The 25,039-nt window shown below is 48.1% G+C and overlaps 1 protein-coding gene and 1 long non-coding RNA gene across 3 annotated transcripts; both read left to right on the forward strand.

Moving 5' to 3' along the window:
* The first annotated feature begins 3,119 nt into the window (after nucleotides 1-3,119).
* CKB (creatine kinase B) lies at nucleotides 3,120-11,142 on the forward strand. Of its 2 annotated transcripts, XM_005149575.3 has the most exons (8): nucleotides 3,120-3,219; nucleotides 4,121-4,334; nucleotides 5,440-5,594; nucleotides 6,454-6,586; nucleotides 7,491-7,662; nucleotides 9,169-9,292; nucleotides 10,005-10,194; nucleotides 10,772-11,142. In XM_005149575.3, the coding sequence occupies exons 2-8, from the start codon at nucleotides 4,142-4,144 to the stop codon at nucleotides 10,948-10,950; spliced, it is 1,146 nt and encodes a 381-aa protein (XP_005149632.1). In that variant the 5' UTR covers nucleotides 3,120-3,219; nucleotides 4,121-4,141; the 3' UTR covers nucleotides 10,951-11,142. The 2 variants fall into 2 exon arrangements, with proteins under 2 accessions (XP_005149632.1, XP_030905191.1); XM_031049331.2 differs by lacking the exons at nucleotides 3,120-3,219; nucleotides 4,121-4,334 and adding an exon at nucleotides 4,372-4,977.
* A 5,254-nt stretch (nucleotides 11,143-16,396) lies between these two features.
* Nucleotides 16,397-18,415, forward strand: LOC115946587 (uncharacterized). Its single transcript, XR_004080635.2, has 2 exons — nucleotides 16,397-16,945; nucleotides 17,714-18,415. It is a non-coding gene; the product is annotated as an uncharacterized lncRNA (long non-coding RNA).
* Nucleotides 18,416-25,039: the final 6,624 nt, after the last annotated feature.

Genomic DNA, 25,039 nt, shown 5'->3' on the forward strand with positions numbered 1-25,039 from the left:
GATATTTTTTTTAGATGAATGTGAGTCCATCAAGTATAAGGGGATTTTTGCCCATTACCTTCATTGAGAATATATTTTTTGTTATGCTTTTGACCTGCCCATATCATAATTGCAGTAGTCTTTGTTATTTAGTTATGAAACTCTTCTCCATCTAATCTAAACATAATGTATGCAGTTTCAGAGGTTTCTTAAACTGCAAACTCCTACTCAGCTGTTTTTCTGACTGGCAATTATGGCTCTACTGTGTCTTTATATTTGCACCTACCTTGTTTTTTTCTTGTCATTTTTACTGTCATTGGTTATATATGTACCTTTCCCATGATGAACTGCTGTTCAGATCACTGTGGGCCTGAGTGTATGCAAGATCAAGACACTCAGCAACTCCTAGTTTCCACAGGCACTCAACTCACTGGAAATGATCAGTACTTTATCAACTAACTGCCTAAGCAGTGTAAAAAAATACACCAAGGATAATAACTAGGCAAATATATTTTAAGCAGCAAATGTAAATGGCAAGAGAAGTTTCAGTTCAGAAGTTAAGCAGATGCAGCTATAACCAATTCCTGTAATCTACTCACACGAGTTAGTTTAATTTTTCAGTTGTCAGGTAGGAATTGGAAACAATTGAATTGTTTTAGTAAACCACTTTCTCTTGCTGTTTTCTAATAGGGTATATTCTTCTAGATTTTCAAGAAGATCCTAATTCTTCAGGTTCATCTTAAATGCATGCAAGTAATTTCAGAAGACACATTCAGTAGCTAACACCCATCTCTTACAGTTGTGCACTGCACAACATTTATAATTAAGCCTCGTAGGAAGTTAGCTGCATGGCCCATTATTAACTTCCCTTAATTCTTCATTGTTAAAGCTCAGTGCAGAGACCTCTGGAGTAATCACCCCACCTTTCCATCCTGAGCTGCAGAACAGCAACATGGTGTATAAATCAGCATGCAGTACAATGTCATCCCAGCTTGGAAGATAAGTATTGGTGCCTTTATCACAGTCTAACAGGCCATACCGGCTTATCCGAAGAAAGTCTCAGCAGATGAGCAAGATAAAACGGTTGATCAGAGGCTGTTGACACATGGCACAGCATCTATAATTAAGTCACTAGGGAAGCTGGGATGGGATACTGTAAGAAAGGTAGGATCCAATTTACACACAGCTTTCATCAGATCTTAAAATGCTGTCTGAATAAAACCCAGTGAGGCAGAAGCCACTGCTGACTTACTGCAGGCTAGAAATTTGTCAAATAGTGGTGAGGAACATGAGGCAGAGGGTGCACTGTTTATTAAACATGTACATTTGGTATATTTTGGTTGGTTTGCACTATTTGTCTCTTTCCATGCCTTCTTGTTGGAAGAAGTTTTGTGAAGAGGTTTCTGTGTCAGAATGGCAGATTGAGAATATATTCGTTTATAATAATGACTGGTATTCCCTGTTCTACAGGACTGGGAGGGGAAGATTGTGTCCAGTAAATAGAAGTGGATTCTTGGATTTTGGTTCTTGAGGTGGCCTTGACTGAACAAATCTACAGAACAATTAGAGTACAGAACAGCTGATTGCTTCTCTGTGCAGCAGTAGATTATGAAATAAGACAAAATGAGCCTTCAGTACCTACCCTGATACGCTTTTTTTTTTTTTAATGGAGAAAACCACTGCAGAAGTATGGTGTAAGAAAATGTTCTGGGTACAATTTTACACTTACATTATTTGCAGTTTGCACTATTGTGAAGCATAAGCGTTGTGTAAAACTAAAAGTAAAACACAGAGGAAGATTTTGTGAGGTTAAAAAGTCAGAGGAGACCTAGAGAGATTTGTTCTTTGATCCGGGAGATTAAGAGACCGGACTTGCACAGATGCTAAGCCCTGGACTTCTGTGGAGATCTGTGTACTCAGCATCTTGGTCTATCAGACCTGGAATAAAGTGGAAATCTGGATGACAGCCAAACACAGTGCATTTTCACTTGAAGCACTCTGGTTTTTATTTTGTAATTATTTCCTCTAGGTGTATGTTACTTTTTTTTAAATCCTGGTCAGTTCTGTAAGTGCATATGCTTCCAGTTGTTGAGGTAAGGGTGGTGGCTCTGGTGCCAAAAGAACTGTGGGGGGAAAGAGCTCCAGCTGATGTCTCTTGATATTCACAACTTGGGTTAGAGAAAGCAGCTCTGCCACTTGGATCTGCATTCACGTGGGTAAGTACATGCTGTTTGGACAGGAGGATAAACGTGGGTTCTGCTGCAAGAGCTACATGTCATAGAAATATAAAGAAACCATTATGTAAAGGTGAAAGATCAAGATAGTCACACTGTTAGTGTATTTATTTCAGCAAACAATGGGATCCTCAGTTGCATCTTATATTTGGGACAAACCCTTCTGATTCCTACAAATGGTCCAATGAAAGTCACTATTTTCACGCATTTCAGGTGGACTTTAGACTGGTGAAATCCCAACCTTCCTCCTTCCATCTTCAGCAGGAAAATCAGCTACTCTCCAATAAAGATTAAGCCTTTTTTTTTTTGTGGCACATGACAAGAGCAGGAGACTCCCTGTGCTTTTCACAACCACTTTGAAAGGAGCCATTTCCTTTCAAGTTAAACTGTAAACTGAGCCCACAGATTCACAGGTGCTGGAGGCAAGGTGCAGGGCAAGCAGCAGGACCTTCCTCTACAGAATGAGGCAGATGCCCTTTGGTGACAGGGTGATTGAGAGCCAGACCTACAGCCAGCTTGGCGACATGGGGGCAGAACAGCCCTGACACTATGAAGCCGTACTTTCATGCAGGGGAGTTATTACAGCCGTTACTGACTCCACAGCCAAGGTGTGAAGCCAGATTGGCAGCACGCCACATGCCTGCACTGGTGTGCGGCGGCACCCCCGAGATGGGATCCCTGTGTGCATGGGTGTGCTCAGTGGGGCCGGCGAGGCGCCGCTGCCGCTCGGCTGTGGGGAGCGGCTCGGACAGGAGCCCCCAACCCCCCACCCAACACCACCCTACTTTTCCTCTGGAGACAAGCAAAATGGCGGCAAGCGCTCACCCCACCCTGCCGCGCCTGGCCCAATGGAATGAATGGGCTATAAATAGCGGCCAATGGGGCGGCGGGTCGCGCTCTATATAAAAGAGGCACGGCTGCGGTGCCCGGCTCTACTCAGCTAGGGCAGCAGTAGGGTGCGGAGCGGCGTGGAGGTACTTGCTGCGGTTTGGCTGCGGAGCCCTAGGTAAGTCCTGGGGCAGCCGAGCCGTCCCGTAGCTTTAAAATAAGATTTAGTTAAAAAAAAAAAAAGCAAACGTGGTTCTTAATTTTCTTCTTTTTTGATCCGACTGGTTGGGGTGACCCGGTCTGGCTGAAGAAGGGGAGCGGGTGCGGCGAGGGGCAGCACAGGGCAGGGGTGCCCGGCAGGGGCGGGGCATGCGGAGCAGAGCTCCTGCGGGGTGGGGCGCAGGTGCTTACGGGGCTTGCTCTCAGCTGGAGCTGGCCCTGCTCTAAAACGAGATTAACCCGGTATTTAGCAGGGTAGTTACATATGCTCTCCCCAGCCACGTCCCCCGAGGGAGCTGTCTGTTGTGTAATGAGTCTTTGGATGCTTTCCACTGCTCCGCTCCCAAGCCGGGGTCCGGGGGCGAGGAGGGTGCCGGGCGCAGCGGATCCTCCTCTAGCCCAGTAGTGGCGGTTGGAAGGGTAGCCGCCTTCAGAGGGTATCGCGGTGCCGCCCCGTTCACCTGCCGCCCGGCCCGTGGTCCTGGTAGGGCCGCGCCTTCAACCCCCATACCCCGCGGCGTCCAGGCCGCTCCCCCTCCCCTCTTCCCGGAGCCGCCGGCGGGGGCTGCCCTGCGCTGCCACGGGCGCTCCGCGCGACCTTGGGCGCGTCCGTTGACTCGGGCGGTTCCCGAGCCCCTGCCCTCGCGGGGGGATGTTGGAGGACCGGGCAGATCTGGGGGCGGTGAAGAACTTCCTCTGTTGCTCCTCTGTGGCTCTTGCGGAAGGTGGTGTGGCAGCAAAGGTGTGAAAGGCACGGGCGGAATGACAGCCAAGGTGACCTTGCCTGAGTGCCTGACTTCCCCCGGGCGGTCCGCAGCCTGCCAAACCCCTGGTGATAGGTTTCCCCTTTTTCTTCCCAGTGACTGCAGGTAGGGGCAGACATGCCTTTCTCAAACACCCACAACCTCCTGAAGCTGAACTTCTCTGCCGATGATGAGTTTCCTGACCTGAAAGCTCACAACAATCACATGGCCAAGGTGCTCACCCTGGACCTGTACAAGAAGTTGAGGGATAAGCAGACTCCTAGTGGATTTACGCTGGATGATGTTATCCAGACTGGGGTTGACAACCCAGGTAATGGCAGGGGACCATTATATTTGCATAATGATGATCTGTTCTCCCTTTGTACTGGAAGTGCTTTTTGACAATGGCATCCAAAGCTCTTCAGTTACTAAGAGGCAAATCTTGTAAAGCATTGAAAGACGGCTCTAAATGTGTGGCTGGTTAAAAGGGGCCTTGTTCTATCAGGCCATGTTGCTTGCTGTGATCTGACATACTGGTTTCCAGACACTTCAATTATGTAACTGCTCTGCTAAGTACTTTCAATCAGAAAAGAAAAAAAAAAACAAAACCAACCCAAAACCCAAATGCATTCTAATTATAACACAATGGGGAAAAAAGTCAGCTTACCTGGCTGTTCTGGTTTGATTCTGTTCCAGACTGCTTATGTGATGTTCTTTAGCACTTCTGTGAAAAAGGGGAACAGATGTGTTTACATGTTAATGTTACAGTATTTATTTTTACTCTAGCAATATCAAAATGGCCCAACTAAATAATCAGAGACTGCCTCCTGATGAGGAGTATCCGGACGTGAGAAGCCACAACAACCACATGGCTAAAGTTCTAACCCTGGATTTATACGAGAAACTGAGAGACAGAGTCACACCCAGTGGCTTCACCCTGGATGATGTCATTCAGACTGGGGTTGATAATCCTGGTAAAATGCGTTGAGAGTTTTCTGTGTGAGCCAGCTGAAATAACTGGTGCTTTTGAATATGGTGACTTAAAACTAATTTTGTGGAGGTGGTGTTCATGAGCAGACTACAGAAGTACAGCTCTTTAGCAGAAGAAACAAAAATTGAAGCATTCTTGCTTACAGCAAAGCATGATTGCTGAGAAAAAAAATTCTGATGTTCTAAATTAACTGGATATGCTGTGCGAAATTGTCCTAAACCAAGCTTGACAAATGAGTGTGTTTTAATGGCAACAGCTATGGGTTTCCATAGCACTATATTTGACTGACTGGATGAAGTGTAAAATGTAGGGTCTCTCCAAATGTTTTTATGTAAAAATGCATTTCTAAGTGACTAGACCTACCACTACAGAACTTGCCCAGTTAGTGCTACACTGGAGTACATCCAAACATCACCCATACTTAGCTCTTCTGATTTTACTTCAGGCCATCCCTTCATAATGACAGTAGGATGCGTAGCTGGTGATGAAGAATCCTATGAAGTGTTTAAGGAACTCTTTGATCCAGTTATTGAAGACAGGCATGGTGGCTACAAACCAACTGATCAGCACAAGACTGACCTGAACGCTGATAATTTACAGGTATAAACTTCTGATCAATTACTGATGCCTACTAGTCTGAGGACTGGGTAAAGTTGTTGGCAGCTGCCTAAAATGCTGGCTCAGGCTCTGTTCCCTGCTTTCACCCAGAACATACTCACATGCTGCATGTCCAATGCAGTCAGACTTACGAGATGGCTTCGTGTGCTGCTGCAGTGTCAGTCATGCCAAACATGTTCAGCATGTGTTTCCATGAATTGTGGGGCTGTAGTGGTCAAGCTTTAAAGCTTGGAGTCAAGGACTGTCATAAAACACCATCTGATTTTGGATCTTAAATATCACTTGGTGGTCTCATACTTCAGAATAGACTTTGCTGTGGCTACAAGTAAGAATTCTTGCCCATTTTATGGATTTCAAATGTTACTGTAGACTAGGAATCCCTAATGCTGTGTCGATTGGCTAGCTAGAGGTCAGCTTGAAAATAAGAGACTTTGGGTGATAGTAGTCAGTAACTCTAGTTTTAATTTGCAAGAGTAAACACCTAATTGAACAAGGGTTTACCTCATGTTGTTGCTCCTAGGTTGCGGATCTGATGAGGTAACAGAAGCCCAGACTGTAGTCTGAAATAGATGTAAAATCTTCTAGCACTATTTCTATGACCTAATATTCTGTGAACTTTTCTACTTGGTATCTGTAGCCTTAGTCTCAGAACAAGTATTGTTAAACAGATAGTTGAGCTAATGCTGAAGACAAAAGAGTCCTGAAGTAAGACCCTTGCTTGCAGGCCAGGTAGTCAATATCTCTGGTATAAGGTGCACATTTAAATGTATGGCAGCAACATGTATTTTAGGGTAGGTACCTTGACAGCAAGATTGTACTCACTGGCTTCCTAATCTTGTAGGGAGGTGATGATCTGGATCCGAATTATGTGCTAAGTTCCCGCGTCAGAACTGGTAGAAGCATCCGTGGATTCTGTCTTCCCCCGCACTGCAGTAGAGGAGAGAGGCGGGCTATTGAAAAGCTCTCCGTTGAAGGTAAAGTGGAAACTGGAGGCATCAGGGAATATTGCGTCCTTTGCGCAAGAGATGCTCTTTGTAGTTTGAAAATGGAGGCAGTTGGCAAAAGCTGCCTCCCTCAAGATTTGGTGTGAACATGGAGCCTTCCCTGAAGAAGGCTTATTACATTGCAGCTGCCTCAGCATTGCTGTTCGTAGCTAAGAGCAAGAGCACATGTCAGAGGGAAGTTATACTGCATTAAGTTGACCTTTGCTGATCTTGAAAGCTTTTTTTCTATGTGTGTGGAGAAAGAGGTTGGTTCATCACAGCTCAAACCTGAAATATAACAGGTATGTAGCAACTTCAGGGCTTGAGTCATGGTTGCAGTATTTTTGTGGCTGCTTTTAATTGACTTTCATTTACACTCAGTTTGCTTAGAGATGTAGTCTTGCTTCAGATATGCAATTGACCAGAGTAAGCCCTAGTTTTCAGTGGAACTCCTCAGCTGCAGATTTTTTCTGTTGTCTCCCAACTCCATTGAGAGGAAAGGATATACTCAAGGTGCAGTTCTGGAGACAGAGAGTGTAGTTGCTCCATAATCTCTCAAGGGCAGGGTAACAATCCTTAACTAGAATAATGCTGTTTATTGTATTCATGACCTTGATTCTCCTTGGAAGAAAGCATGTCAGTTCTACAGTTAAGCAGCAGTAATGATCCTATACGGTATGTAAGGGGACAATGACCACTTGTTTAAGCCTGGAAGTTGCAGACAAATCATCTGATGCTGCCTTAAGTTCTGTAATGCCACAAAGGCATTGGATGAAAGTGAGGGAAGAACCAAACCCAGCAGATCAGACATTGCCACACTTTGTTTATGGTCTCTATAAAGTGCTGAAGATGTCTAGCATCTTCAGTTCCATCCTAAAGTGAACCTCTTTTTCAGCTCTGGGTAGCCTGGAAGGTGATCTCAAGGGCAAGTACTATGCTCTGAGGAACATGACTGAAGCAGAGCAGCAGCAGCTGATTGATGATCACTTCTTGTTTGACAAGCCAGTTTCTCCTCTTCTGTTGGCATCTGGGATGGCACGAGATTGGCCTGATGCCAGGGGTATCTGGTGAGTATGTCTGGAAGAGGGGAGCTGTATGAAGTCATTGCAAACAAAAATCCTGCAGTTTCAGTTATGGCTTGTATTAGGGGCACAATGGCAGCTTCTGAGCTTGTATTACTGAATCTAATGAGACTCTTGTATCCTTTGGGAAGGTTGCATCTGAACTATCAGAATTTGGACAAGTGTTACTATGCCTTACGCTGGGCTGGTAGGAGCAAGGCAGCTTCGCTAGCTTGTATGTAGAGCCTACCTATCCAGCACAGGTTAGTGAAACTCCAGGCAACAATTGAAGTAGCTTAAGAAAGTAGATCACTTACAAAGGAGTATATATGCCACTACATTCAGTTTCTTCTCCCAGAAGCTTAGAGTAACTTGTGGTAATAAACCGTAACATTTGCTTAGTTCAGACTTGATACTGAATGCATAGTAGTCTCATCACTTCTGCTTGCAGAAACTCATGGATAACAGACTACTGGAACAACTTCTCCCCTTGGCCCCAGATATATTTGGTGCCACGAGTTGACTGATGCAGATGTGTGGAATGGAAGGCTTCTACTTATCAGATATAGGTCACCCACATAAAACTGCATCTCTGGAGCTTCTGCAACATAATTAACTTGCTCCCTTGTAAGCTAAGGGCTAGGTTTTTATCAGCTGTAGTACTCCAATCTTATTACTGTAGCTGCACTAGGAATACAACACAGAGGAAGCATGCTTTGTTTCTGGAGGTCACCTTTAAGATTGCATCATCTACCTGCAGATTGCCAGCACTAGATAGTGCTGTCACCTGAGCATGACTAATGTACAAGCTTGAAGTGTAAAGTCTCAGTGTTGCCTGCATAAATAACTTTCCTCAGGTATAGTTAATTTTTGATCCTAATCAAGCTGAGAAATTATCAGCATGATAAATATTTATGATAGTGCTTGCTGCCAGCTGCAAGCTAGGACAAGAGGGGCCCATTGGTGTTCAGAAGTTTTTATAATATATCTGAAGAACCCTGGTCAAAAATTAATAGTGAAAACTCAACTTAGTTTTCTGTTAAGGTACTAAGTGCAGGTTAACAGAATCTGACAACATTCTGATAAAAGGATTTGTTAAACTTTGTCAACATGGTGTCATTATGAACATCACTGTACAGGGCTGCCTCAGTCTACAGTGATCACCCTCCTGCAAACTCTGCTGAACAGGGGAAGTCCTTTACATTTGTGAGCTGGGGCCACAAGTGAGCAAGGGGAACGACTGGGGTTTTTATGTCAAATCCTAAGACTGGCTCATGTCATGTACTTGTTCATTCTGTTATGTTTAGGCATAGACTAATTTAAACTTCTCTTGGAAAGAACAAGTAGCTTAACTCTGTTAGGTCCTGCATGAACAAAAGAAGCATGAATAATTTCTTGGAAGAAGCAACTAAGTGAGCCTCTTAAAAGCTGCAGTGATGAATAATTTGGTGCTATTGCAATTACGTTGAAAATGTCAGGTGGAACAGACAAGTTGTTCACCTTGTTTCCTAGGCACAATGATAATAAGACCTTCCTTGTTTGGATCAATGAGGAGGATCACCTTAGAGTTATTTCCATGCAGAAAGGTGGCAACATGAAGGAAGTATTTACCCGCTTCTGTACTGGGCTAACACAGGTAAATCAATATTGCCTGAACTGTAGGTTTAAATGTTATATGTCTCTCTGGTTAGATCTGAGAATGCAGACTCCTGTGGAGTCCTGCATGGTGGTGCTCCATAACCTGGGTCTCTGTAAACACCCTGAAGTGGTCCAGAGCCATGAGGGCTCTGAAACACTTGTATAGGCAAAGCATTGTGGCTATGAAGTCTAGAATATGTCCTCTGATACGGCATCCTCATCCAAGTGTTTAAACTGTACTTAAAGGAGATTATACATAGTTTCAGAAATCGAGCATTGAGGTGCACTGGGTAGGAGGAGAAATTGCCTGAATGTGGATGGGCGAAGCTGGATTGCAGTTTCTAGGCTGAATGCTTCTCTCAACTTCTGGTCTTGATATGAAGTTGAGCCTTACCAGCCTCTTCCCTAATCTAAACAGACACGCCAGTTGGATGATATATACTAAATCAAGCTTCCCAACAGATAGTGACTTGAGATTTTGTAGTGTAGCTTAAACTTAGTCTGTCCCACTCCTAAGAGCAAGGGCCTTAAAAGCCCCTTGTTGGTGGCCCATCTTTCCCAATGGAGGGAGCCTATGTGACTGATAAAAATAGTTGTTCAAACTGTTGAGGCTGTTGCTATGTAACTGAAGCTGTAAATGAGCACTAATGGATGACCTACATCCTTCATTCAGTAAACAATCTCTAAATGTCCATTCTCTGCATTTATAGATAGAAAATCTCTTTAAGTCCAAAAACCATGAGTTCATGTGGAATCCACACTTGGGCTACGTCCTGACCTGCCCATCCAACCTTGGAACAGGGCTCCGTGCTGGTGTGCACATCAAGTTACCAAACCTTGGGAAACATGAAAAATTTGGAGAGGTCCTCAAGAGACTGCGGCTGCAGAAACGAGGCACAGGTGAGAGGTTGTAGTGATGTCCTAGTCAGGTTGCTCTAAGATGCCAGCAGAACCCTGGGTACAGTCAGAATAATGTCTTGGTTCACACTGGCAGTGCCTGTCAGACCATTCAAAAGGTACCCCTGTAAAGTACATGGAGAGAACCAAGCCTTAAAATTGCATCTTGGGGGGGGAGGGTGGGGTGCAAGTACACTGTGTAGGCTTTACTGTATCTGGCTGTCTAGGTATGTTTTGTATGTGGTATTCTTAGCATCAGATAAGGTGGAGCTGGTGGCAGCTGTTGTAAGCAGGGATGAGAATCCTGATTTAACTTCTGGCTAGGAAATAGCTACAGTGGGTATGTGTAACCACAGGTTAGACTGCTCATGGGTTAAAAGAGTAAAGAGCTGGCCTCATGTCACATTGGGTGGCTCATTTTGGTGGTCACATGCAGCTTTATCTCCATGCAGGAGGCAGCAGCAGTGGCACTTATACAGAGTTGTCTTGCTGTGTTCCCATCTCAGGCTAGTGAGGGAAGAAAGGTAGAGCTTGCCTATTCTAGCTGTGGTCAGTGTGCTAACTCTGTCTCTTGTTCCAGGTGGTGTGGATACAGCTGCTGTTGGAGGAGTGTTTGATATCTCCAATGCTGATCGTCTTGGCTTCTCTGAGGTGGAGCTGGTGCAGATGGTGGTGGATGGTGTGAAGCTGCTCATTGAAATGGAAAAACGCCTTGAAAAAGGCCAGTCTATTGATGACCTCATGCCAGCTCAGAAATGAAGCACTTTATTTTCATGCTTCCTAACTTATTGGATGAATAATAAAATGTCACTCCAGTTCAAACCCCTGGGTTCAGAGCCCACTTAGTTACACTGTAGAGAAGTCTTCCATCCATCTGTGTTAGAGTTTATTTTTTTGATGGTTGAGATGTTGCTGAAAATTAAATAAACTGTTGTTTTGGCCTGAACCGTCTTAGATGTGTTAACTGAATGTCTTTGAGATTTAAGTGATTTGATTTTATTAGTTATGCTACATGGGCTGGTTTTGTTTGCTGGCACATCTTCCTGGCTGTGCTGCTGCAGTCTACTTGAGCTGTGGTTAAGGCAATGTCAAAAATGAACCTTTAACATGATTGTAGTTGGTGTAAACTTGAGAACTAGTGTTAAACATGAGTCCCAGCAAACATACCCTACCTCCAAGGCTTTGAGTTGTGCATCTGCTCATGGTAACTGTAAGCTGTCTTTATCCTGACTACAGTGGGTGAGGCTGACTCCTATAAAGGTAGGGGAGACAGACCTGGGTACTGTTTTCAGGCAGGTCTTCCTGGAGCTGCAGGGCAGTGCTATGAGGTCAGACTTCAGCCCATAATACTGACACTGAGCTAGCTTGTGGGGACGAGATCACATGTTTAATCTAGGGATGTGCAAAGAGTTGGTGTAAACAACTAATTGCCCTCTTTGGAAGAAGGAAGGAGGGTGAGACTTAAGTTAAGCCTATGCTGTAACTGGCTTCACCTCAGCTAGGGAAGAGATGGGGCGTGTAAGCTGCTAGTCACAGGAAAATAAGTAAGATAAATCTTTTCATCTGACTCTTGTTGGGCTGTATACCAGTTGTTCATGAACTGAAAAATGAGCAGCATAGTCAAAGCACACTAAGTGGTTGGGCTTACAAGCTCAGGCAGTCCTCTGGGTGTGAGCTTGCAGTGTTGGGTCATGTAGGTCTGTTCTCCAGAATGGCTGTAGTTGATGTACACATGTGCTTGCTGTGTGGAAGCATTGGATTAACCTACAAGATTAATATTGAGAGCTAGGAGCACTGGACCCTTAGTGACAACAGCTTTTGCAGCTAGTGCAACCTGGGAAGCAGATAGCACCTGCTCAACAGCTCTACCCACTGCTGGAACCTTTTATAGTGGGAGCATGATGAAAAGTTGATGCATAGCTTCACAGCATGCAGCTTTATATAGGTTTGTGTCAAAAACTGAAGCTTTCTCTTGTAAATGCTGTGGTATTTCAAAGGCTGATTGCAGGCTGTCACTTAGCTGAAGTGATGACTCCAGCTGTGGTAAGCTGATTAAATTGTGGTAGTGAGGGAAAAGCCGAGAGAACATCTCAGATGAGTTCTTTATTTTAAATACAGCTTTCTACTTGATTCAGAGTTAACTGGGTGGGGGAGAGGAGGTCACACATAAGAGCTTAGTTTTGTGCTGGGTGATGATCCTGTATTTGAGTTAATCAGCACAGGCATTTTTGTGTTTGAGGCTTGTGAAGGAAAGAAAAATGGTGCAAGAGACAACTGTTTGGTTCTGTAAATTCTTCAGATCCCCTTTGCTGTGCTGCTTGTCACTATTCACAGATGCTTGACAAATACCTGGTTCTGCGTCTTGTAATCAGAGGGTGTTCAGTTAGTGGTGCTTCTTCTGAACAGGGAGTCACTATTGCACTCAAAGCAATTACTTAATGGAAGGAGGGTGTCTGAAAACTTGTTTGTTTCTTTCTAGCTATATCAGCTGGAATAAAAAAAAACATATCTCCCTGTGCATCTTGTTTCTTTTATGTCCTCAGCCCATCAGAGCTGCTACATCTCTCTGTCTTGTTTTAGCCCCTGGGTCCCTGCAGTCTGAGACAGAACTTGTAGCTGGCTAAAAAATGATGGCCAAAGCAGCAAACCAGTCTGTAATATTTGTATCCAGCTAGAATATACTTCTCCTTAATTGGTTTTCTTACCCACCACCACCTTTGCTGTGTTCCCTCCTGTTGCTGCCACGAGGACTAACACAACTGCTTTTGTTTCAGCTCCTACAAAACAATTGACAATATTCCAGAGAGTGAACATGTCACGACAAAAGGCTGGACATAGCTGGGACTCGCTAAAAACCTGAGATAGAGAGAAATTCAACCTCCCATCCCCTCAACTTAAAAGCTTTGGTTTCTCAGCATTACTCACTGCTGTGCCCTCAGATACTGCAGCTGTGCAAAGTAGGACACAGACTGGCCGTTCACTCGTGCCTCGGGCACCTGAAGCTGTGCTGGGCAATGCAGGCTGCCTTGGCCTTAAACCGAGGGTAGGAGAAGGGAGGTTACCAGTCGCTGTTGTGCTTTATACAAGGGAGCTGCAATTACCCTTGCTGGCAGAGCCACCCATGTCACGTAGCTTTCAGGAAGGACATGGGAGCTGGCATGGCCAGCAGAGCCCTCTGGATGGGTGAGCTCATGCTCTGCATCACACCCGTTCCTCACCCAGCCTGCAGCGCTGCACCGGCTCCTCCGCTGGCCAAGAAAGTGCTGACAATGTGCGGGTGTGGACGGGGAGGAGAGGGGCCAGGGAGCCCTTTGGGCTGTGCAGGCACACGTTGCATCTCTCTTCAGCTGAACTTCTCTCACAGGTTCGGAAAGAGCGATCATCACTGCTGTCCTGCTGCTCAGCAGAGTAACTGAGCTCTGTCAGCTGCAGCACGGGCCTTGATGTGTTGTGCTCTTTCACTGCCTTCACATACCCTGCTCCCACAGGCTGGCATGTCCCTCCACTGCTGGCCCACTGCTTGAAACATGCACCAGTTTTATTTCCACGGTGAATTTCTCCTTGTCATTGCCTTTTTCTTCTTTCTGAACATTTCTGTCTTCCTCAGGCAGCAGCTGCCTCCCCCCAGCATGTGTGCAATGGCCATGGAGGGCAATGCCAGCACTGGCAGCAGCCACCCAGCCCAGTCCCCTTCCCTCTCAGCACATGGGGCACAAGCAGCAAGTCCTTATTCAAGAAATCAAGCTGCCTAAGAACACATTTACCTCTCACATGACACGTACTGGCAGTAGACTGCCCATAAATGCTCCTTATTGCACTTCTGTGCTATCTACTGTAAAATTATTCATAGCCTTTCACCCGCTTGTGGACAAAGCCACACAAAAGATGGTGGTAAGCTCAGCATTGTGGCATTGACACTGGGCATGCTTCCATGCCGTGGGAAGTTCCCAGGCCTGAGTGAAGTGGTCAAGCTCCCCACATGCTCCCTTGTGCCCCCAGCCAAGCAAGCGGACAGGACAGCTGCTTCCCAAGAGATGCAAATGATGCAAGGTTTCCAATGTGGTGGCCAAGCTGTGTGACTCCTCTCTCACAAAATCAAAGTATAAGAGCACGGTGGGTTTATCTGCAGGATGCCTGTGTCAGCCCAGCCCGGGGTGCAGGAGGCTGCTGCTCAAGTTCTGCCCTCTGCCAGGGATCCTTGCTTGGCTCACCCACAGCCACAACCAGGGCCAGGACAAGGCTGTCCTCCAGCTTCCCATTTTGCCCAGCGTGTATTAATCCATCACTAGGCCAAGAATAAAAGGTGCTACTGCCTAACACCTTCAGCACCCATCTGGGAGAGAGGAGGTTTAGGCTCCAGCCTGTCCTCAGATGAACATAACCATGTTTTCACACAATGTGGAGTTGCTTGAGCAGGAGAGTTAGAGTGATTCTATTTAATCTATTTTTTTTCTCCACCCTCCCACACACAGACTGTGGTAGCGTGGTGGGCAGGGCACCCGTCTGAGAATGGAGACGGCATCACTGCCTTTTCATCTCCTGTTTGCTTTGCTTTTTCCCCTGGGGACACAGCAGGCCAGCAGGCTCCTTTGGCTGCTCCAGCTGGTCTGCCTTCCCACTCGCCTAACATACCATAGTTGGAAAGCTGGGAATAGCCTGAGTGACCATTTGCTCAGCCCAATGGGACAGGGCACTTCACCATCACAGGGCTTTGGAGGGTTTTATTTGTGCCCAGTGAGGAGCCAAGCCTAGCAATGGAGGAGGACACCCCATAGCCTAAGCTGTTGAGATGAGAGGCTAGTCAGAACCAGGTCTCTTGCATGGAGTGACCCTCTTCCCCTGGTTTTGATGTGTTAGGATTTATTTTCTTACAGGAATCATGCAAGCTCCTGACCAGCTCCTTTCCAAGGCACAACCTGCCCTGGGTACCCAACCACACAGCACTTCTGCATCACCACATTTTGCTGCTGGCCACTGCATGGGAAACCCAATGGCAAGGGCTGCCCTCGGGCTGCAGAGTGCTTGTCTGTGAAGGTACCCGGTCTCCCCCCTCTGCCTTTGGAAAGAACATCTCTTTTTGTCCAGATGCTGCCTGGAACCAGGCTGAGTGCGCACTGCCAGGTGAGAAGCGGCACCTATAGCACCCACAGTGTGGGTCTGGGAATTAAACTGGCAGCGTGGGCTCAGACCGGGATTGACAACGGGAAAATCTGCGTTACCAGACAGGGTAAAAATAAACAGAGAAGCATCCAAACCTACCCAAGAGTTTGGTTTTCCTCCTCCAGCCAGTGAGTAAGACTATAAGAAATCATGCATAAATGTATTTATATTTATATGTACACATGCATATTTTTATATATGTATTCACATATATATGAATATAAACTTTCAAAGGGCAAAATGTCTCATGCTCAATACCTGGGAAATTGATAGAAAAATGTGAACATTGAGGTTTTTAATGACTGTGAAAAACTTCAGCTAAAAATACTGAATGGGAAATCTGAAGCATTCTATAATGCAATTTCAGAATAAAACCAGAATTGAAGACTAATTTGACAGATACATGTGCAAGCTCCAGGTCTCTGTAAAGATCTCAGCTTGCCACTGTGTTCAGTACAGGTGGGTGAGAGGTTCTGCTCGGTCTAGATCCATTACTGATGACCAGAGAGTAAAACTGAGAATAACCCATGCTGAGGAGACCTTGGAAGTGTCAGCTTATATTTTGCTTATTGTGATGGTCTTTGATGGTAGTACTTGAGCACAGCAAAGCTTTCCTAGATTACTTGGGAATGAAGGCAACTGGAAAACGAGTGAATTAACTCAAGTGAAACCCCCTGTTCTTTAGGCTGGTGTGGCAGGGTGGTTAGCACACACACTGACGGTTTGGGTGGGGTGTAAACAGTGGCTGTTTGCAGTTCAAATGCTGCTGCATGCTCAAAGTGCAGTGAAACTGGAGGGTAAAGCAGGTTCAGAGTTAGTGCCAGCCAGCGGGAGCTGATGGGGTTGTGTGCCGACACTGGCACAGGGGGGGATGTCTTCTGCTTGGCTGGCCCAGCTGGCCAGGGAGGAGCTGGAGGCGAGCACAGCAGTGAGATGCAAACAAGACAGCTTGAGGGCACTGGGTGGTGAATAACCTGGGGCAGGAGGGCTGGTGCTTCAGTGGGCGTGGGGCAGGCTGTGTCCTTGCAGTCTGCCCGCAGGAACCGGCCGGTTTGCCTCCGCACCTGTGGTGACATTCCCTGAATCATCGCGAATCCCTGCTCTGGCTGACGGCGTTCCCAGGCTGCAGGCAGAGCATGCCTGTGAGTACTGGGAGCCTGGCACAGGCGTCCTTGCGAGGCTGATCCTGAGAGCTGTGCCGGGACCGAGTGCATGGAGATGTTCAGATGGGCGTGAGAGGTCTCTGGTGAGAATGGGCACTAGGAGGGCCATGGACTACACTGCTCCATGAGTGGGCTGTGTTCAGCAAAGGGCATCAGGACACTATTTTATCGGATTGCTTCTGTAATAGTCTCCAGGCTGGGACTTGTCTGGGGAGAGATGGCTCCATAGATACCCGTGGGAATGTGCATGAAAAGGTGTTTGTGATGTACCCAGCCGCCCTGGTGCTCAGCCTCAGTGTCCACCAACTGCTCTGGGCACCTCCCCATCTGGCTGTGGCTCTCCAAAGGCCTGCACAGCTTTCACAGCATCCCGGAAGGTCCATCCTTCCTACTCACCAAACTCTTGTGAAGCTGCATCCCAGCAGCAGGAGGTAAGTGCTGGGGAAGGGTGCACTGCCCCATCACAGTGACGGCCCCAAGGACTGTGTCCTGGCCAGCATCCCTGGCCACCAGTGACCATACTGTGACAGTTTCTCACTGCAGGGCACCTCCTGACTGCATTAGTGTGAAAGACAGGCGGGTTGATAGCATCTTGGGGCAGAGGCATTAGGAGTTGCACCAGCCAGCTCTCTGTGGGGCTGTGTGAGAAGCACCCTAATGCAGCAGTCTGGATCTGAACACCAGCCGTCCTTGTGCAATAGCTACATTGCCCATTGGGCATCTCACCAGAATGCTTGCTCTGACTTACTCATCCTGTGGGGTGCTGTGAAGTGGGGCAGGGTTGAGGGCTCATCTAGGGAAAAGGCTGAGCTAACCTCACAGCCAGCAAGTGGGTGACTGGCCAGCCTGGAGCCGTGAGCTATCTGTTTCCTCTTACCTGGTGGTTTGGCCTTTCGGGAGGGGCAGGGGGGCACTTTTTTTGTTGTTTTTTATTTGCAATGAACCCTGTGGTTTGCAACAGGATTGCACGTTTCAGGGTGCAGCCCTGGGAATGTTGCTGTGTCCCTCTCCTCCCTTGGGAGAACCAGGAAGCATTCAGGGGCTGGGCACCTTTCCCTGCAGCCCCATCCTGCTCCCCTTGAAATGCCTTTGAATTGATTGGGGTGGCCCTGGTGGTTGGAGGGGCCCTGAACAGAGGCAGGGAAGACCCTTGCAAAGCACAGTTTTAGGAGACAAAAGAGTTTTGTTTTTCCCCACAGGGAATAAAGGGTCAGGCCTTGAGCAGTGTTTATGAGCAATGACACCAAGTGATGGGTCAGCTGGAGCCCCTGAAGAGGCGTAAGACAGCAGATGGCCAGTGTGTCTCTCCCAGAGAGTTTATATAATCAGTGTCAGAGCCAGCAATGACATGTCTTTGCAGTTATCCTATGAGCCCTTTCAGCCTTTACCTTCCTGGGCTACCTGTGCACTGTCCTGCTCTTTTGTGATCATTTCCATTTCACTTGCCATTGATGTGGCCACAATGAGATCTTCTCATACAACCTAGTTCAAAAGTGAAGCCTCCACCAAGAACAACTCTGGAGAGCCATTATCTCATTGTTTAAATGCTGATGTGCCTTTCAGCTCAGTTTATTCACTTTCAGCAAGCCCTGAGCAGAGCCCATCGGAAACACATATTGGATTATCTAAAAGGGATTTGGAATAAACACAGCAAAAAGGCCTAGAGAAATAGTGAAATACATTTATAAACCCAGGAGCTATTTGCGGCTCAGTGAGCATGGGAACAGTTATTAAAAAGAATGACAAATCTGGGAAGAAAGGTGAAACAATTTTTAAGGCACTAAGAAACATCTTCCAGTGAGCCCCAGTGAGGGGGGAAACACTTTGCTGTTTGCTGGTGCTCTGAGTCCCATGACACTTTCTAACACAAACATCCACCATTAAACCTTTATTAATCCTCCCTTCTGATTTCTGTGTGGGTCATTTAGCATTACCTAATACTGAGCTTAGGGGGAAACCTAATAAGCCAACGCTAATCTTTGAACTTGGCACTTAATTCTCTATGTGCTGTTTCTCAACATGTTCTGTCTTGTCCCTCCACCCCACTGAGAAGAGCCTTGCAGTGCCGGCAGAGGGAACTGTGGATGGCCGTGGCAGCAGCCTGTGCTCATGCTGGCGTCAGGGATATGGTGGCCATGGCTGAGGGGATGCAGATTCCACATAAATTCTTGTGGGACCTGGGAATGAGTCTCTCAGAAAAGGCTACCTATGGTGAGACTGTTACCAAGCCACAATAAGACTACAGGATCCTTGGAAAATAAACCAAGAGATTAAATACACGTATACTTATTTTAAGCAATGACACTTACACTCTGCAGGAAGCATGCAGCTAAAGCATGTTTTAGGATCAGCTGAAAACTTGACAGTATTTCTCTCCTTTCCAAGGTGGAAAAGACCCCTGCCATCCTCCCACGTGAGGGACGTGATGCTAACCCAGTAGAAGGAAACCTTTGAGGGCATCAATAGCATGAAACCCAAACTCTGGCTTGGAAAAAAACCCCAAGAACTCCTTATCAGCTTACACCAGGCTCAGTGCTATCAGTACTTTGTGCTTGTATGATGCTGTATCTAGCAAAGCATCATGCAGGCTTTTAACTGGCCCTTGGAGACTATCATTAGCCCCATTTCACAGTGTGGAGGAAGCAGCTTTGCTGAGGCTGGGGACAGGGTGGTCAAGATGGCTCTTCGACATGGTCCTCTGCCTTCCAGCTCACCCTCTTCAGAGGCAAGGGTAACCCAGTCACTCTGCTTGTTCTCCAGAGGGAATATGGAAAAGAATAAGTTCTCACTTGAGTTGCAGCATCCCCCCCCCCCCCCCCCCCCCCGTCCAAGTGCCTTCCTCATGTACAAACTCACAGCCCTGGGCACGGATTTCAATCAAGTGTTTTCATCTCAGCTTAGCTGGGTTTTATTTATGCCCCTTTTAGTCTGTTCCTTCCTCAAGATTAAAAAAACCCAACAACAACAAAAGTAAAAATAAAGCACAAAGGTCTCAAGAGAGCTCAACCTTTCCTCTCCCTGCTGCTCCTCCTGCAGAAATAGAAAATTTCTGTAGAATTTCTCTTGGGAATGGGAAAAAGGACTATAAAAAGCACATCATGGAGGTGAAGAGCCTCATGGTCCACTGGCAGCCAGAGACCCTGGACCCCCACAGGTCATCTCCCACCAGGGTGGAAAGGTATGAAATGGGATGTCAGCCTCCAACACAGCTCAGGGCAGACCTTAGTGCCGACCCAAGTGCTGGTGCAGTAAAACCCTGCAGCAGATGTGTCTGAGTCACACTCCACAGCCCACAGCTCCTTGTTGCAGGAGCTCAGCTTTGTTCTCTAGGTTTTGGCCGTTTTGGGGTGTGGGATCCCTTGTGCCCTGCACCCCAGGGCACTGGTGGTGGTAGATGGGGCTTTGCTGCCCCAGGAAGGATCATAGGGCTTGGATCACAGCAGGAGTAGGTGCAGGGAATGGGGACTGCAGCGAGGGTCCACCCAAAAGGAGCCAAAGGGAAGAGCTGGGGAGAGATCTTGCAGGGTGCAAGTGGGGTGGGAAAGAGGAGGCCCCGGAGGCTGCATTCCTGCGTTCTCATGGAGACAGGAGCGATGCCCTCCGGTTCGGCTGTTTTCTCAGCTTGTTTCTGAAGGCAGCTCCTGGTTACACTGGTGAGCATTTCAGCAGCCCCTTTGTGGGGACTCCCCCAGGCAGAACCGTGGGGCAGCCTCTGAGGAGCAAGGTAAGGCTGAGGCACAGGATGGAGAGCTGCCCTGCGCTATCTAATCGGGGCGAGGGCTGGAGCCTCATAAACGGCAGCACCAGCAAGCCCCAGCTGCGCGCACCGAGGAGGCTCTGACAAGCTGTTGGTAACCCCGTATCTGCGGTAGGTCACAGACACATTTGGCAGAGGACAGAAGCACGAGCTGGTGCTTTTTAGCTTCCCAACTGCACTGAGCAGGAGAAGGATGTGCTAAACAAGAAGTCTCCTTGGCGCAAGCACAGGAGCAGCTGCCTTCCGAGTAGTCGAGTTGAGCAGGAGACTTCCAAATCAGGGCATCCTGGTCCCCCTGCGGTCCTCATGCTGCCTGCATGTGAGAGCTGAATGGGGAATGCTCCTCTCTCCCGCACTAGAAACGGGTGCCTGTCTATTCCTATTAAAGGATATTGTTTAATCTCCAGCTGGGCTGGTGCTCACGCAGGCTGGAAGCTGCAGCCCAGAAGAAATCCTTGGCAAGTTTCATTAGGAGCATAGGTCTGGTTTGGGGTGCTCACGCTTTTGTGAAGGCTCTGAAACACAGCCAGGTGTTGCTGTTACAGGCAGGGGTGCTTGCAGCAGAGCTCACTGCTCCTGAGAAGTGAAATCCCATCCCACTGCTTGGGTTGTGCTTCCATGGGGCAGCTCCACAGGTGGGGGCTGGCAGGACCTGCTGGTCTGGGTGATGCTTTGGGAACATCACCACATCCATCCTGCAGGGCCACCCCCACTGCAGATGGGCAGTGAGGTGAGTGCCCATCAGACATGAGAAGTGGGCAGCAGGAGAATGCAGGGCTAGCAGTGAGCCCTGTCATGGCTCATGAATGTGCCTGCTGCCAGGAACCCCAGCATCCAGCTGGATTTGGGCTGGGCTCAGGATGTGAAGACTGCAACCACCACTGGCTATGACCACACAGTGCCAGTATGCAGGGCTCAGCCCTTTGCTGTCCAGGATTTGGTTACCTCCAGCCGCATTGCTCTCCAAACCCAGGCTGACTGCACAGCAGCAGGCTGTGGGCAGGCTTCCACTTGCCTTTGGAGCTGTATTTCCAGACCATCCATCCGCAGGCCACAAACTGAGGGCCACCACCAGCTGCTGTGCTTTGGGGCTGACAGTTTAAACCACAGATGGTCCCTACCATCACCTCAGAGCCCACCGAGCTGAGCAGGGCCAAACCTGACATGATGTTTCCTGCAAATCATTAGGGTTTCTGATGACATGTTCACCCCACTGAGGTTCAGGTTCACAACAGCTATAGCCAATGTTGTCTGGGTGAGGTGAGCAGGTAAAATAGCACATCAAGGCATTGGGCTTTGCCTTCAGCAGCCAGGTCTGGCTGCCAGTGGGCTGAGCCACCTCCATCCTTCCTGCCTTCTTCTCCTCCCAGCTCCCCAAAGGCGAGGACCAGCACAGGCTCATCACAGCAGCAGATGACTTTTTCCACGGAAACAGATGCTTGCCTCAGCTGATGCATTGTCTTTGTGTTGAGCTCAATCCCACCTACTCTGATTGTCACTGTTGTTATTTCCATAGCTGTTTTGCCTCCAGACTTCCGGCATGTTCCTTCTCCAGGAACACATTACTTCAGCCCTGCCCACTCCTGGGACTCAGAGGCTTCAAAAGGCAGCTAAGAGACCAGTCCTGCCTGGTAACAAGAGCTCCTTCCTTTGGATGCTCTGGGACATTGTCCACATCATGTCATACATGGGGAGGAGCTGGTCAAGAGACTATAGCTACGACTGTGGCCATGGCGGGAGGCACAGCCAGCCCATGCACCACGCAGACTGGGGCAGGGGGAAAGTGGTGATGCTCCTGCTAGCACCAAACCAGAGGGTGGCTTTGCTCCTGCTCTGCAAGGGAGAAAACTGGTTGAATTCAAGCACATGACAGTCTTAGCAGGAGCCAGCGCTCAAGGCTCTTCTGGATTGCTGCAGGCTAAGGGGTTCACAAACAGCTCCAGCAGTGGGGGTGAGATAGTCACAGTTACCCACCCAGGGAGACTTGGGTCTCAGAGACAGTATGCATCACCAGCTGCCTCCCTGGAATGTGCACAGGACATCTCTGATCCAGCTGACAGCAGCAGCTTGTACACAGGACAAAAGACCATGAGGTTGATGCCTCCTCAGGGTTCTTTGCTGAGCTGTACAGTAACAGTGCCTTTGGATGCGGTGAGCCCCTTTCTCATCCCTTCTCCAGGAGACAAAATCTCAGCCAAGTTCTCACAACACCGTGAAAAATTATTGTTTTACTTTGCTGAGAAGAAAACCTGGGTCCTTCTCAAACTTCTCCGCTTACATCCCCCAGCAGAGAGCTTTTGTTGTCCTACTTGTCAGCCTACCCACACTCATCGTGGCGGCCAGAAAGAGATCCAACCTGAGGCTCGGGGAAGTCTGACTCCTACTCTTCCTGCCTTGTGACAGACACTTGCACAAGCTGCACCACTCCCCATGCGTGAGGCCAGGACCTTCCCTTCCTCTTTCACACAGGGGCGAGCCCAGGCCATGCAGAAGGTCCTCCTGAGGAGCAGCCAGCATCCAGCCAGCCAAAGGAGAAGTTGGCTTAGCAACCAGACAAGAAACCAGGGCTAGGAAGTGTCCTGGCCCCAACCCAGCCTGGATTCAGGCCAAAACAGGGAAATGAAACCAGCCGAGATAGGAAGAGGCGCTTTGCTATGATTAGGCAGTGGTTTGTCCTTCATCTCCCAGATCAGCTCTGTCCTGGCCAACAGCCACCCCACCACTCTCAGCTGCTGTGATACAGGGTAATACGGCAGCAGTTCAGGATGCTCTTCTGTGGAGAAGGATGCGCCAGTGAGTGATCTTCTGTCTTGTGGGTGCTCACCCATACCTGCCAGGCTAGACCCTTGCTGCAATGGGCACTGGTGACCATAGGCTGGTTGTATGCGGGCGCAGCAAGAGGAGGGTTCCTGCTGCAAGCACTACACAGGGAGAAGGAAGAACAAGTGACTGTTCGAAAAACTGACCCAAACTCCAGCAGCGCCTGGGAGGAGGGTGGTGAGGAAGGGAGCTGCTGCTGCTGCTGCTTCATTTTCAAATCCATTGGTCTATTCTACTGCCTAGAAAACAGAATAGAAGCAGAGATGAGATCACTCCAGCCTTTTCTCTTCTGCACTTGGCTCCACTTATGCTCAGTCTCCTGCTTCAGGAGGTGGCCTAGTTAGGGACCCCCATCACCCGCAAAGACACATTTTAGTTCCTTTTTCCTGAATCTCAGCCTACTCCAGGATTTTCCACACAGCAGCTGGTGAGTGGGATTGCTGGCAGGCCTTTTTGTCACCAATGGCATCAAGGCTGAGCAGGGCTGTCTTTTATCCCCAACTGGGTTTAACACCTCATTTCCTTTGCTGTGTGGCCCAGAAACACAGGGAAAGGAGGCCATGCACCCTTCAGGTTCAACAGCAAACTGTACAGCACCACACAAGCACAGAGAGCTTGCTGCGCTACAGGCTGAGGGAACTGGTTTGGAAGCTCAGGCTTGCTGATGACCACATCCTCTTTGTGCATACACTCATTTCTGAATGGACATAAACTGTTCATCAGAGTGCCAGGGAGTGGTGGAAGTCCTCTCGAGCTGTGAAAGAGGTGCTTTGCTGCACAGCCTGCTCATATCTCAACCCTTCACCCTTGTACCAGAAGCCAGAGTGGGTGTCAGGTACCCTTCAGAGACTGAGGCTTCATTCTCCTTTCAGCTTGGTACAAGCATATATGTCAGGTACTGCAGCTTAGTTAGTCACCATCAGGACTGGGGTGCCTCCTCTTCTGCACTGCACTCATACAGCCAATAGAGCCTGGCTCTGAAGCACACGAGGCATCCAAAAAGTCCTATAGCACAGAGAATTCAGTGTGGTTAATATTGCTCAAGTGGTTCCTGCCATGGTGGAGATAGCCCCAGCCAGTTGCGAAAGAGCAAGCTACAGCAACAAGCATGACACTGCATGCTCCATTTGCTATAATCTTCAGAGCTGGCTCCAGCACCAGACTAATTTCATTTGAAGAGACCGACAGTAGTGTTTCCATGACATTGCTCTGGACACAAAGAAGTGGAAGCTCCTGGATTTACCTCCCTGACAGTCTGCAAGGTGCTGGGGCTGGGCAGAGCATGGCTTCAGGTATCCCAGCCCCACAAAAAAGTTCAATAGACTTGGATACCAAATCTTTATTTTACATACCAAAAGTACACACAAATTTGAGCAGATGTTGGCTAAAAGGTTTGAGCTGCTGGAAAAGCAACACTTGTAAAACAGATGAACCAGCACCTCCTCCTTACTTCTCTTCCTATATTCTGTGAGAAGTCACTTTTGAACTGAATCAGGATCTCCCACCTCTCAGGCCATGCGGCTTCTGCAGGTTAAAGATACGTAGAAGCGACTCTGTGCAGCGCTCTGGCTGAGCAGGCCAGTGTAACTTGCACTTGTCTGAGTAAGGGCAAAAAGCTCCCATTTTCTGACCCCAGCAAACACTACTTGCTCTGATCAGCTGCAAAGGTTGGGCACTGCTGGCAGGAGAAAGAAGAGCCCCAGCCATGTCCCACACAGCCCTTAGGGACAGTGTGACCAGACCTTTCAGAGGTCAGAATTTGTCCTCCAGCCTCTGCAATGCCAGGGTTACTCCATCACCAGCGGAATTAGCAGCACAAACCCATTTCCCTGCAAGCAGCCAATACCACAGAAGAGGTGACTGCCACCAGGCTCCACACACACCCAGCCAGGACACTTGCTATGAGGAGAGGACAGAGCACGTTACAGCAGTGTAACAGGTGCCATTA

Source organism: Melopsittacus undulatus, chromosome 4 (genome assembly GCF_012275295.1).
Source record: "Melopsittacus undulatus isolate bMelUnd1 chromosome 4, bMelUnd1.mat.Z, whole genome shotgun sequence".
Taxonomy (NCBI): domain Eukaryota; kingdom Metazoa; phylum Chordata; class Aves; order Psittaciformes; family Psittaculidae; genus Melopsittacus; species Melopsittacus undulatus.

Bases quoted from the DNA above. Each gene is read 5' to 3' on its own strand.
- CKB (XM_005149575.3), top strand. From the start codon at position 4,142: ATGCCTTTCTCAAACACCCACAACCTCCTGAAGCTGAACTTCTCTGCC. The intron at 4,335-5,439 runs GTAATGGCAGGG...ATTTTACTTCAG, and splicing joins GACTGGGGTTGACAACCCAG to GCCATCCCTTCATAATGACA. The intron at 6,587-7,490 runs GTAAAGTGGAAA...CCTCTTTTTCAG, and splicing joins TGAAAAGCTCTCCGTTGAAG to CTCTGGGTAGCCTGGAAGGT.